Here is a 13,373-nt window from a genome sequence, read left to right on the forward strand (position 1 = left end):
TTAAACTAAAAAACAAGAAGTTGGAGGTGAGAAGGGAGTATGCCTTATCTATTAGTGCACAACCAACTCCAGCCAACAGCTTCTCCTTCAGGTCTTTATGTTAGCTGGCATAGCCAGTTTTTTTCTGATGGCTGAAAGTGGTGTGTGTGTGGATCTTACCTCCTGTGGCAAGATGTTCCAAAGAGCAGGAATGGCAGAAAATGATTTTCTCCTGTATCCCACCAGCTGAAGTTCTTTGGTTGATGGGATCTGCAGTAGGCCCTCTTCTGCCAGCACAAGTGAGACAGGCTAATCCTGGTTGGGGAAATACAGTTCTGCAGATAGGTAGTAACCAATACATTGAATTGCATCCAGAAGCAGATTGGCAGCTAGTGCACTTGCATAACAGTGGTGTTATATGTGCCACCCTAGGTACCTCCAAAACTGTCCATGCCGTTGTGTTCTGGACCAATTGAGCCTTCCAAATATTCTTCAAGAGTAGCTCCATGTAAAACATGTTGCAGTAATCCAAGCAAAAGATTACCAGGGCATGAGTGACTGAGCGCAGGGCCTCATGTTCCAGGAAAATGTACAATTGGTGCACCACATGAAGTTGTGCAAAGGGTTTCCTAGCCATGATTGCCAGCTGCTCTTAAAGCAAGAGTCACAAGTCTACGAAAATTTAGTATCTTTGTTATGAAGAGCAAGTGAAATCAGCTAATTAATTGCCTGGAACTATTTTTTTTTAATAAACAGCTTCTGTGAAAATTGCATATACTGTATATATGTTTATGGATGCATTTGGTAAATGATCTTGTCAGTCCACTGACAAGAGTCAAGTAATTAGCAATGAGATCATACTGATAATTATGATTATTAGATTATTGCTGGAAATAAATTCTCATTGCTTAGAATGCTGCTCTTATTAGCATATTGAGATAAATAGGAAATACCTTTCAGTTTTTATTTAAAATTCAGTTATTACTGCCCCCTAGAATATGTTAGGTTCATAATTTGTTCAAGAATCTAGGCTTAAAAGATATGAATATCTTTCATTTACTTATAATCTGGAAATGCTATTCTTCTCTTAAGATTGAAGAAGTCTTTGAAATTTCAGGTGACACTGCGGTTAGTATTTGTGATTCGCTACAGTAATCTTGAGAGTATTTTTTTGTATTTATGCATCTGTGGTACTATTTTCTTGGTATATTTGAAGGAGTTTCTAATCTGTAGCCTCCTAAACAGTAGGTGCCATTAAGTCCAGTTCAATTCCTGGTCATCTTGACCCGTCTTCCCTTTGATCCAGTCCATCTATCTTATCTGTTGTTTCCCTTTTCTCTTTTCCTTGGCCTTGGATAACTGCTATAGTGGAACTACAATGAACTATCTTATCACAGTAGGATTTAAAAAAAAAGGGGGGATTTTTTTTTGTTATATTCCTTGAAGGAATATAAAAAGTTACCTTATATTTTTTTTCACTGTCTTTAGACTGCTACGCTTCCCTGTTGCTGATGTTTATGGGATAAAAATGCAATTAAAATATGACTTGTTTGACCTCAGTTTTATTTTTAAAAGTATTCTCTTAACTATAAATGCTTTTAGCAGCAATCATTGCTTACCAATAGAAATATCTAGATCAGGCATGTCAAACTGCCGGCCTGCGGGCCGGATGCATCATACTGAAACCGTGCCCACCCCATTGCTGGCAATGGGGAAAAAATCGCGATACATCGCGCAATATCACGTGACGTCGCGAGTTTGACATGCCTGATCTAGATAATCTTTTGCTTGAAAGAGGTTGGATAAGATTTGGTTACTGTTTGGGAAGGTCTCATTAATATATAAAATCCATATTTTTTTAAAAAAAGAAAATGTCACTATTTTATCAAGATAGGGAGGATTTTGTGTTTTATAATGATGCGTGGACCTGATTTAATTGACCTGATTTAGGATTGTTCAAAGTAGTGATAAATTTAGGGTAGTGTGTAATAAATTGGAATATAAAGGAAATGTATTTGATATATATTTGTTATATTAAAATGTTAAGATACATCAAGATTGGCCTTTTTGATCCATCTCAGATTTTAAACTCTTGGAAGCTTCGTGGAGCCTGAGAACATTTCTCAGAAGCATATCAGTTTGGCTGGCTTTGGAAAACAATGGATGGTTAAGACATCGATTAAGACCTTCCATTGTTAGATAAATCATATCTTAATTGCCTGCCTGCATCCCTACACCTTGTCAAATATGTTTTCATATTTGTTCACTGTATAGAATTTTGATTTAAATATGCCTGAAAGAGTCTGAAGCATTGACAAACCAGCAGTGCTTACATAATTGATGTCAGTAGAAATCTAGTCACAGTCTCTGTCAGATAGAATAATATTCCTATATTTTCTGTGTCACATGTATGGAAACTTGAGTGAGTAAAGAAAGAATGCAGTGGTGGGTACAGAATTTTGACTAGGGATCTTATTTTGCTTGAAGGTTAGTTTTAAAAGAAATGTACCAGTATACTTTGTTTAGTTCTCACCCCAATCCTAAATGGTAGTAACTTCCTAAACTGTTGGATTCCAATACCTAAGAATACCAATTCTTATATTAATCTGCCTGTACTTTAGGATTATCTGCCAAAATGAATGTTTTGGAGTGTTTTTCTTGTTAACCGAAATTGATATAAAAAGAGTTTTAATATAATTTGAATGCTGCACTAGGTGGGTGTGGGTGTGTAGACTTTATAGGCTAAATGGTGCCTTCTAGTGGGAGATTTTTGGCATTGACATGCCAGTTCTGAAATGATTTTTTTCAAAACAATGTTTGCTAATGTAAATGTTAACCAAGGAAGATAAAATTAATTTGTTAGTCTGTGTTGAGATTGCACCTGCAGTATTGCTTTTATCTTTGATCATTGTCACTGAAAAAGTCTTTATATAGTACTGTATCATGATATACAAATTATGTAATGGAAATGTTTGAATGTTTGAGACAGTAAAATTGCCTTGCCATAGTGGCTCCATATTAACTTTCACTGTTGGTATTCCTATGGAACTATGCTGAAGTTTGATTTTTCAGGCAATACATACCATTCCTATTTGGAAAACTATTTGATAGCAAGTGAACATGATATTATTTCATATTGCTTGGGGCTATATTCAGCTTTCTTCTGAAGAGAGGTCTAGCTTTTCTGTCTGGGACCTCAGAGGTTAGAAACAGAATGTATGTTTGTCCTGCTTGAGATGCAAGGATTTTCATCATTTTTGAGAATAAAGCTTTCAGCATTTATGCATGCACATAAAAAATGGTAGAGCCTATATGTTTCTTCTGCTGCTTCACATTACTTTAGCAGTATATAATTCAGCATACTATGTAAATAAGATGTTTATAAAAGGTGAACAATACAACATTTTCCTCTGCAAAGACAAAACAGGAAGAATAAGCTTCATTCCTGTGTTATGTATTATGTCAAAACACTAGGATAGCCCATGGGCAAATGTGAATCATTTGTTCTCATTTGGCTATGCAGTGTCTCCATGGGGTTTCATCATAACCTTTCATTTATAGAGTAAGGATATCATGAGGACTTTTGCACATACTTACAGCATTTGGATTAGATTGGAGGAAGTCTATAAAATGGTTCAGGAAGAGTTGATGTAGTACATATGGTATGAGGAGACTGGGAAGAAGGAGTTGCTGAGGAACAAGGAAGTCTCAAAATTTAGAATTTGACTTATTTAGATAAGTGTTGGGATAGTAACTGTGCTCTGTCTGATTTTCAGTGTTATTTTAGATACACTTTTGTGTCCTAAGGTATATTAGTAGTAGTAGTAGTACAAGCAGAAAGCAAGAATAGCTTACTAAAATGCAACAGTTATTACTCTTTTTGTATTCTGTGGGACATCTTGTCTTTTCAGGACAAAAAGATTAGAAACTGTTTCTCCAGCTTGTAAACTGCAATGGGATCTTGCTTTCAATAACTGACAAGTCCTGGAATAGTATATAATCTAGCCAGTCTTCAGTTGCATTTTCTCCTGTCCTCCTTTGCTTTGGTAAGCAAAGGAGTGCCAAATTACACAGCTATGTTGTACCATGATTGATGTTAACTTTTTGAATGAAGACTATTTCTACACTGTGGTTTTGATTATCATATCATTACCATCATATCACTGACAGTATCATATCACTGACAGTAATTTTAATGAAGATGTCTTACTAATAGAACCAACTTCCTGTAATCATCTAACTGAGCATTCATCTCACAACAGTGGTGATATAGCTGTAGGCCAAGTTCTGCACTTTATGCAATAAAAGAACACCATCATGATAATTATGTTTATACTTATGTATGCTTTCAGTTCCTGAAAGAGAGAATGCTACATGCTACATATGCTTTCTGTTTCCTCAGGATTATTGCTATACTAATGCTATACTACCATTCCACCAACAGGTTAGTATTGTTTATCCACTTGCTCAAGAAGCAATGATTGGTTGTTGTGCCAAGCAGCAAGAGATAGGGGAACAACAACAACAACAACAATAAAGGGCATGTCAGATGGAAATTGTAAATGTATTGGAAAGCAGGCTATATATTTATCTTTACATATCTTTTTGCCCAATATGGTTTATGTGAAAGTTCTGGCACATATCTTTCTTGGAAATTCTGATCAATTGTCCCCTTGAAATTGCTACTTGCAAGGTTTAATTAATGTGTATATGCAAAATAATTCCAATAGCTTGTGTTAAATGTATGCAGCTGTTTTTCCTTTTTAACTATGATAAATTGTTTCCAATAATGATGTGCTGATTTGATGGCTTAGATTAGAATATGAATAGTTCAGGAACTGAATAATTTTCAGACCATTTCCCTTGAGTAAGGTAGTTACAGATAAACAAGGTAGTTTATCAGTGTAATCTAAAGGGCCAAATATTGCCTTTTCTTAGTCTAAACTCACAGAAGGAAATTTTAGATAGACTCAGTTACAGTAGAGGTAAGTGCATTGTTGGGACACTTGAAACAAATCAATAATCAAATGTTGTTATAAAATTATGACGTGGAACCTTATCTGAGAAATAAATTCTGCACTAGGAAATGGTATAATTGGCAAAAAGAAGTGAATTTCTCAGTGATTTGCTCAAAAATGTGAATTATGTGAATTAGAAAAATATAAGGACAATAGTAGTATAGGTCTGTCATTAAAAAACTTAGTTGTTAGTTCAAACTTCTGTGAATTACATTTGTAACAATGAAGGTTAACGCAACTAGTTTTCAATTGCAGAGAAATACTTGTGTAAACCAATGTAAAATATTTGCAAGCCTGTTTTGTATGCATCTTTTTTGTATTGCTACTGATAAATGCATCCTCCGTCATTTCCTCCGTCATTTATTTTTGCAATACTAGCATTTGTAAAATCCAGGTGACAAGTTGGAGTAATAGACATGCAAATTATTTTAATCATTTGAATATAGAAAGATGTTCATCATTATATTTTGTGCCCTACTTTATAGTTGTGTATAACTTATTATGCTCTAAAGCATAGGTGTCAAACTTGCTGCGTCACGTGACATGTTGTGATGTATCGCAACTTTTTTTGCATTGCCAGAGCTGGGGTGGGCATGGCCTCCGCATGATACAAACAGCCGCGGGCCAGCAGTTTGACACCCCTGCTCTAAAGCAATAATTACGGTACATAAAGATTTTTAACAAAAAAGCAGCAGCTTAAGATGACTGAGAAAATTGGAGCTAGTGAAAAAATGAACAAATGATACGTACAAATAATCATTTTCATTCCTACCAGTTTCTCAAACGGGGGAAATTGTGCTCTGACCACAAATATAACATTTTTTTTCTAGCTTCAAGCAAAATCAAGTGACAGGAATACTAGAATTAGATTGGCCATATGATGTATCATCTGTTTGATGCCTACTTTTATACACATGTATTATTGTATCTGGTGCTCCATTTCAACTTAAGATTCAGCTTGCCACCACTTTGAAAAAGTAAGAACTGATTTCGTGTTTCCTGTGGTGGAACATAACAGGAGATATTTTTCTGCTACTTGCCTGAGTTATATTACTGTACTGCTATCACGCGCTTCCATGTCCCATGTTTATGTCTTCCCAACCACAATTGTGCTGAATTCAGCAAGACTGTTCTTAATATCATTAAGGTATCATTATAAATTCCTTATACTTCCAGTGTTTAAACCTTTTGCTTAAATTTCAGAATGGCTTTTCTCAAGTAGGTTTAGTAAATGATTAGGGGCCACCTGATTTTTTGCAACATGGATCACATTGGGTAATCTGACAAATAATTTTGATGCAGAGTTGTTGAGCATGATATATGTATATTAAACTTCAAAAATAGTTTTGTTGAATATTTCATATCTTGTTAATTTTAAGTATAGGATTTGTTTTCATTCATTAAGGGGAGAGTAACTGGGCAGAATATTTGAATTGACTTAATATTTGCACATGAATACTAGCGGCTCCTCCAATTTGATCTTTGCAGTCATATCATTTATAGCTCTTAGTTATCTTGAGATTGATCAGTTCCCTCTAAATCTTTCCTACTTATTTCATTACAGTCTTTTGTGCTTTTGAATTTCTGTTTGATTTCTCAAGTTCATAATGCTGTTCCATCCTTCATTTTTTTTTGCTCTTCTTTCTGTGAATAGTAACTGCTATCTTGATATAGTTTATAAAGCCAACTAGACACTTTTTGCTACTTCCATTGCTTACAGGATATGGTTTTAATGTTTAGGTGGCAGTGTTGACAAGATCTGAGAACACCAGCCACTTCCTGGAGACTTACAGGTTTAAGGTTCTTCCAGATAATATTTTAAAAAGGGCTGCTAGTTGATAATCTGATACAATAGCAGTGGGAAAAGAGTTGTATTTTGCCATTCTTATTGCTAGAATGTGTTATAAATGGTTTATTTACATATTCATTTGGATTTATTCTTTGTCTTTCTCCAGCAGTGTTCTAGATGTCATTTGTGCTGCTATATTTCGTAGTGTTCTCCAGAGAAACAAGGATCAGGGTTCTGAAAGGGGCCATTTCTGGGCACTTTTATCCAAGATTTTTGTTCCAGGAGATAGAAATAGCAGTAGCACTTAGACCAGTGTTTCTCAACCTTGGCCACTTGAAGATGTGCGGACTTCAACTCCCAGAATTGCCCAGCCAGCATTGCTGGCTGGGGAATTCTGGGAGTTGAAGTCTGCACATCTTAAGGTGGCCGAGGTTGAGAAACACTGACGTAGACTTATATACCACACCACAGCGCTTTATAGCACTTTCTTAGCAGTTTACAGAGTCAGCATATTCCCCCCAACAATCTGTGTCTTCATCTTACCGACCTCAAAAAGATGGAAGGTTGAGTCAACCTTGTGTCGGTCAGGATCAAACTCCTGGCTTTGGGCAGAGTTAGATTGCAATAGAGGTAATGACAGTCTCTATTATACTGATCACTAGAGCGTCAGGACACCCCCCCCCCCGAGCTCCCTCTGAAAAATTTTAGATCTCCCAGGTACCTGGAATGGATTGATCAAATGAGCTTATTTTTCCTGGATCACTAAAAAGCTCTAAAAAAGCCAGAGTGATCTGACCAATGGCAAGGGATAGGTGTTAATGTCTTCCAATTTCATACCATATTGCAGCTATTCTGAGACAAAAAGCAGATGTAAGGTGTTATAACCTATGTGTTTTGGCCCCTCAGTATCAACCCCACGAGATAGACCAGAGAGCAAAAAAAAAAACTGCACAGGAAGTTTAGTATTGTGCTTTATCGAGTTAGGCTACAGAACAGAATCTCGCAAATCTGGCTATGCTTTAACTTCCTCTCCTTTTATTCCAGTGAATTACACAGTTTGCTTGAGCCGCTTCTGAATATTATCTTTCTTCCTAGGAGTTAAAGAATATTTCAATCCTTGTTACCTAGATAAACATTCTTGCATATTTCTGGTAAGGGAAGGCCATCAGCTCCCAAGCCACTTTGAATCCCTCAGAAAGAGAAGGCAGATTGAATTGTCTCAAAACTCAGATGCTCAGAGTCGCTAAATGGTGAGATGGGCAGCATATAAATATAATAAATAAAATGAATAAAAAATAAAACGTATCAATTTGAGAAGCTTGCTCACCAACCAAGCAATAAAGTCAAAAAGCTGGTGCAGGAAAGCCAGTGTGTGTGAGGGAGGATAACCATGTTTGTGAATCAGAGGGTCTGGGGAAAAAACACTTCTGCAACCTTAATATGTCTGAGAATTCCTGGTGAGAATATGAATTACCAATACAGAGCTTATTTTTAACTTTAGAAACTTGTAAAGGAAGATCATTCCATTTGTATCTTATTATAATTTCTGTAGCGATATATAATCCATTGCTGACTTGCTGGGGCTGTCACAACTTCTTCATCACCACAGTTCAGATAACAATGGTTGAGGCTGCCAGAAGAGCAAAAACCAGAATTTTGTATCTCCCTTGACATCCAAAGTGTGGTGGTGGTGGTGGTGGTGGTGGTGGTGATGGTGGTGGTGGTGGTGATGGTGGTGGTGGTGGTAGTCGTGGAGGAGGAGGAGGAGGAGAGGAAGATTAAACATGTTTGTCAAAGCAAGGTTCTTGTTAACGATCAGAAGTATTGAAGCTTAAATTCATTACTTAAGTGGATAATGAAACTAAATGAAATGGTATATAAAAAGAAAAACAAATGGAAGAATTCAGTACTATTAAGAAATCCTTGGCCTGCATTGATTCTGCGGGAAATTATATTTGACAAAATTCCCACTTTTATGGCATTCAAAATGTTTTTTGTTTTTGTTTTTTTGCGCTGCATGAGTTGTTAGCTTGAAAGGAAAATGCTTTAAAACGTATATGAATGGTGAGAACTGGCTCTCTTAAGTAAGGGTCCTCAGCATGCAAATCTAGATATGCTTTGTTTGGAATCTATATCAGTGTGCATTTAATATTCAGACTATAGTTAGAGGAAAAGAAATGTCTACTTAAGCTGTTTTGTTGATTTTGTAAATCTGGACTCATTTAAACGGGATCTGTTTTATGTTTAGTTAGTCTGATGATTAAGCTTTTCCCCTTTAAGGTTATATGGTGTTTTTTTTTCTGATTCATCAGAATGTTTGGGTAATGTTGTATAATTCTCCTTGAGCTATTGTTTGAAGCTGAAACATTTGGATTTTTTTTTAAACATGGCAAGGTCAATTAAATAAAAACTAGAGCTCCATTCTCTCACTCCAAGTTCTCTTTGAATTTTTATTCATATGTCCCCTGTTGCTCTTTTAACTCACTTTGGTTAATGCTTCAGTATGAAATATTTCCATGTAGGCAATCATTACATGTGAATGTTGCTTACATGAAATTGTGGAGAGTACGAACAATTGCAGATGATTCTCTAATGGTTTTTAGATGGCAATGTAATTCAAAAATCAGCTCTTAAATACAAATAGGCTGTGTAACTAGCTTAAACACTGAATATTTTATTTTGGCCAAATCTGTCAATGTAGCAAAGTGACAAGAATTGTTTTGAAGTGTTTGTGTTAATTTTTTCTTGAATAGCCATTAGTAGCTATAATACCCACTATGTTATATTATATCTACATCTTGATTCCTGCACTTTGTGGTGTCCAGTTGATTGTGTTCTTAAGTCTCTAGAATGAGCTGAAATATAAATGTGTATAATTTGGGGGGGGGGGGAAGTTACCAGCAGTTACAGGAAAATATATAAAATGTCAGACTCTTTATTTTCATTTGTTTTACTAGACTATATTATACAAGATCATTTATTTTCTATTGCTTCTATGGTTAATAAAACAGAAACAACTATGCAGCTATCCTGATTCAAAGGGTAAAAAGTGATTCAGAGCAAACATTTCAAACTTAAATATTCTAGATCAGAGGTCCCCAACTTAGGGCTGCTGGGCCGTGTGAGTAGCTGGGCAGTGCATGTGTGTGTGCGTGTGCTCACCTCCCTCGTGCCACTGTTGCCACAAATTTGTGTGGGCAGTGGCAACGCCGCTAGTATTACATGGACAGCGGCAGCAGGTGGGCCACAGCATGAGCCTTGTGCAGTGGCGGTGGCGCGATCCTTGTGCCGGGGGTGGCAGCACTGTGGACCATAGCATGATCATCGCGCTGGTGGTAGCATCGCTGTGCGCCTGGAAGCAGCGGTGCCACAAACCTCACACAGGCACCGCCATCGCTGAGAGCCTCGCGCACATGCTTGCAGCCCCATTTGCATGGTGCGCATGCTCCCAGCCTGTTTGTATGTGCGCATGCACATGTGGCCACATTCACATTTGCGCATGCGCACGTAAGGCACCGGCCCCTCCCTCCCCCACTGGGCCCCCAAAACAAAAAGGTTGGAGACCCCTGTTCTAGATGAATCCAGATAAAAGATGCACCATTTTTAGTTATCGACTAGTGACAGATTAGTTCTGAATCACCTTTTCCCCTTCAAACCTGGATTACTGAACAGTCATTTTAAAGAGATTCGCCTCCTGTTAGAACCTTACCGTGTGCTATGTTCCATCTTTTAATTAATAAAGAACAGTGGCAGTGGGAGAAGACTTCTGCCTTTCTTATTTTGAGTACGAAACCATCCCTAAAACTTGGCAGACAAGAGGCAAACATAGGAAATTAAGCTATAATGGTAAAAGAATTGCCTAGTTTATATTGGACAAGCCATTGTGCGTAGGAGCTTAACTATTGGATGTACTGTACAATTTAGAACAAATGTGGAATCTTGCCTCTTCAGACTCCTTGACACGGGTTCAATCCATCAGATGCAATAAGGACAATTGTTACAGCAAAATATAGTAGAGTTTATTACATTGCTTTTGACCAAAGTCTGTGGCATCTCTTTTTTGTTTTGCAGGCTGTTGGTGCCTAATCATTCATTAGTCTAACTGAGGAGTGATAATTTTCTCTTTGAGAAACTGCTCCTTCCACCACATGCAGCTCTCCCTATGCCCCAAGTGTGTGACTGGCGCCCTACGCAATGTGTGTTTGTCAAACCATGGAGGTGGGGAAGCATGGCAAGAACGCAACCCACACAGGAAGCCGAGGGGTCCTGTTGGAGCCTTTCATCCATCAGGTGGGCGGCCACAGCAGCATGATGCGCTACGATGACCACACTGTGTGCAAACCTCTCATAACCCGAGAACAACGCTTTTATGAATCTTTGCCTCCAGAAATGAAGGAATTCACACCTGAGTATAAAGGTAAGCATCCCAAAACCTTAAAAAACACCTGAGGTTGAAAACAACAGAATTTGTATTTGGTTTATTTAAAAGAATTACTAGTTCTCCAGTACAGGAGATGGATAATCCATGGATGGGTTTTCTCTGTCTGCCTGCTCTTGAGACCAAGTAGCCAAAGCTTGACACGCCCCCACTTCCTGTGGAGTCCATTCTTAACTTGGTCTCTGCTCGGAGAAGACTCGTTTTGGCGTGGCTCTCAGCTTATCAGGTTAGACAAGAAATCCATTGATTGATTATCCCTTGATAATTGGCTTCCCCTTCCCAAAAAAATATTTTCCACCTATAGGAATTTAACCACAAAATTTTCTGGGGATCAGTCCTGATCTCAAACCTAAAATTAAAAAGGGGATTGGTGGGGAGGGAAATTTCCCCACAGATATCAGCCAGCCCCAGGGCTCTGGGGGGTGAAAAGGGGGGGAAGAAGGCATCAGCAGAGACTACTTGCTGAACCTTTTCCCCAACCACTAAGTTTTCCTTGGGATCATCCCTGATCCTATATTAAAATTGAAAAAGGGGGTGTGGGGGGGGGAAAACTCCCCACGGATCCCAGTCAGCCCCAGGGCTCTGGAGGTGGAAAAGGGGGGGAAAAAAGGCATCAGCAGAGACCACTTGCTGAGCTTTTCTCCCCAACCTTCCAAGGGATTTTTTCCTCAAATTGGGGGAAAAAATAACAATCTCCAGGTCCGGATTCAAACTTGAATTCGGATCATCGGAGATTCCCTAGCAGCCCAGGGCAACCGCGGGCGCCATTTTAGTTGCCGTTTTCAGACAACAAAGGCAATCCCTGGCTGGGATTACCTTAAAACGTCACAGCGCGCCAAATTTAAATCCCCGGGCACAAGCAGCTTCTGGGAGGCTGCGGAGCTTATCTTCAGAGGGAAACGAAGCACAGGAAGGGAGTAAGCCAACCAAGAAACGGAGGCTAGAGAACCCTCCTGGGATCTGCAAAGCCCTTTTTCAGGGAGAAACGAGCTGTGGCTGCCATCTCTTGCCAGAGAAAGGCAAACCAAGCTTAAGGAAGCTCTACATCATATCTGGAATCACTGATAGAGGCGGAATAGGAGCACACAACCAGCGCTCCACCCCCGATACACACATATAATAATAGGACAAAATATAATAATAATAAAAATAGATACATAAATTTTAAAATAATAATAATAATAATTAAAAAAAAATTTTTTTTAAAGCTAAAAATTAAGCGACTGCAGGGCCAACAGGCCTAAAGACAGAACACACAATATTATCATCATCACCATTATTGTTGTTGTTGTTATTATTATTATTATTTTACTATTATTGTTGTTCCTATTATTAGTATAATAGTAATAGTATTAATAAGAATAAATTCCGCTCTAGGTGACCGCCATTTGATACCTGCTGTGTATTAAGTCAGGCCTACAGACCCTTTTGAGGTCGCCACTGATATTTTTTGCCTCCCTTTTCCTTTTTCTACTGGTGCACGTTGCCTGGTCACCTAAGGCCTCCGGGCGGAACCCAAAGAGTGGTTCCAAACGTGCCTTCGGTACCTCCCTCAGCTACCGTGACCTTAGCCCAGAGAGAATATTTTTGTTGTGGTCGGGTGATCAGGGGAACAGTCCTGGTACTTGTTCCAATTTCGCTCCCGCCAATACTTGCCTGCCTGAGCGTCTTCTCAGTTTTTCTGGGACTGCTCAAGCGGAATGGAGGGACCCTCGTTGCCTCAATCCATGAGCACGACCCCTCCACCTCCCAATTACGGCTGCAACACACCTTCTGACCAGAAGGCGGCAGGCAAGTGCAAAGCGAAGACAAAACACTCGCTCAAGAGGCCCTCCAAGTTGGCGGAAAAGCAAGCCAGCCGTAGGCACCAGGCCCTGGAGAAGGAGTTCTCCAGAGCGCAGAGGCAGGCCCAATTGGAATTGGTTCAAATGGCGGCCACCGAGATGGAATTACCATTGGGTCCATCCACATCAACCCAGAGCGCGTGGTCCATTCCAGGAACACCGCAACCACTGGATCCGCCATCTACATCAGCCCAACAAACAACCACGGCGGCAGGCACAACCACTGAGTCCAACTCTCCACCTGCGGTCACCACACCCAAAGGTAATGACATAGGGGACATCTGGGCAGATGGACGGCTAGAGGC

At 38.9% G+C, this 13,373-nt stretch overlaps 1 protein-coding gene across 2 annotated transcripts in view; it reads left to right on the plus strand.

The window, feature by feature from the left end:
- The window catches only part of IP6K1 (inositol hexakisphosphate kinase 1), a 32,122-nt gene that overhangs the window by 1,331 nt on the left and 17,418 nt on the right, over positions 1-13,373 (plus strand). Inside the window, exon 2 of one of the 2 annotated variants that reach the window (XM_039334056.1) lies at positions 10,858-11,203. In XM_039334056.1, the coding sequence (XP_039189990.1) occupies positions 10,981-11,203 (223 nt within the window). In that variant the 5' untranslated portion in view covers positions 10,858-10,980. Of the gene's footprint in view, positions 1-10,857; positions 11,204-13,373 lie in introns of those variants that run through there. The other variant, XM_039334057.1, reaches the window with a different exon arrangement.

The sequence above is a fragment of the Crotalus tigris genome, unplaced genomic scaffold, assembly GCF_016545835.1.
Source record: "Crotalus tigris isolate CLP2741 ecotype Arizona unplaced genomic scaffold, ASM1654583v1 scf7180000017625.6296891, whole genome shotgun sequence".
In the NCBI taxonomy this organism is placed as follows: domain Eukaryota; kingdom Metazoa; phylum Chordata; class Lepidosauria; order Squamata; family Viperidae; genus Crotalus; species Crotalus tigris.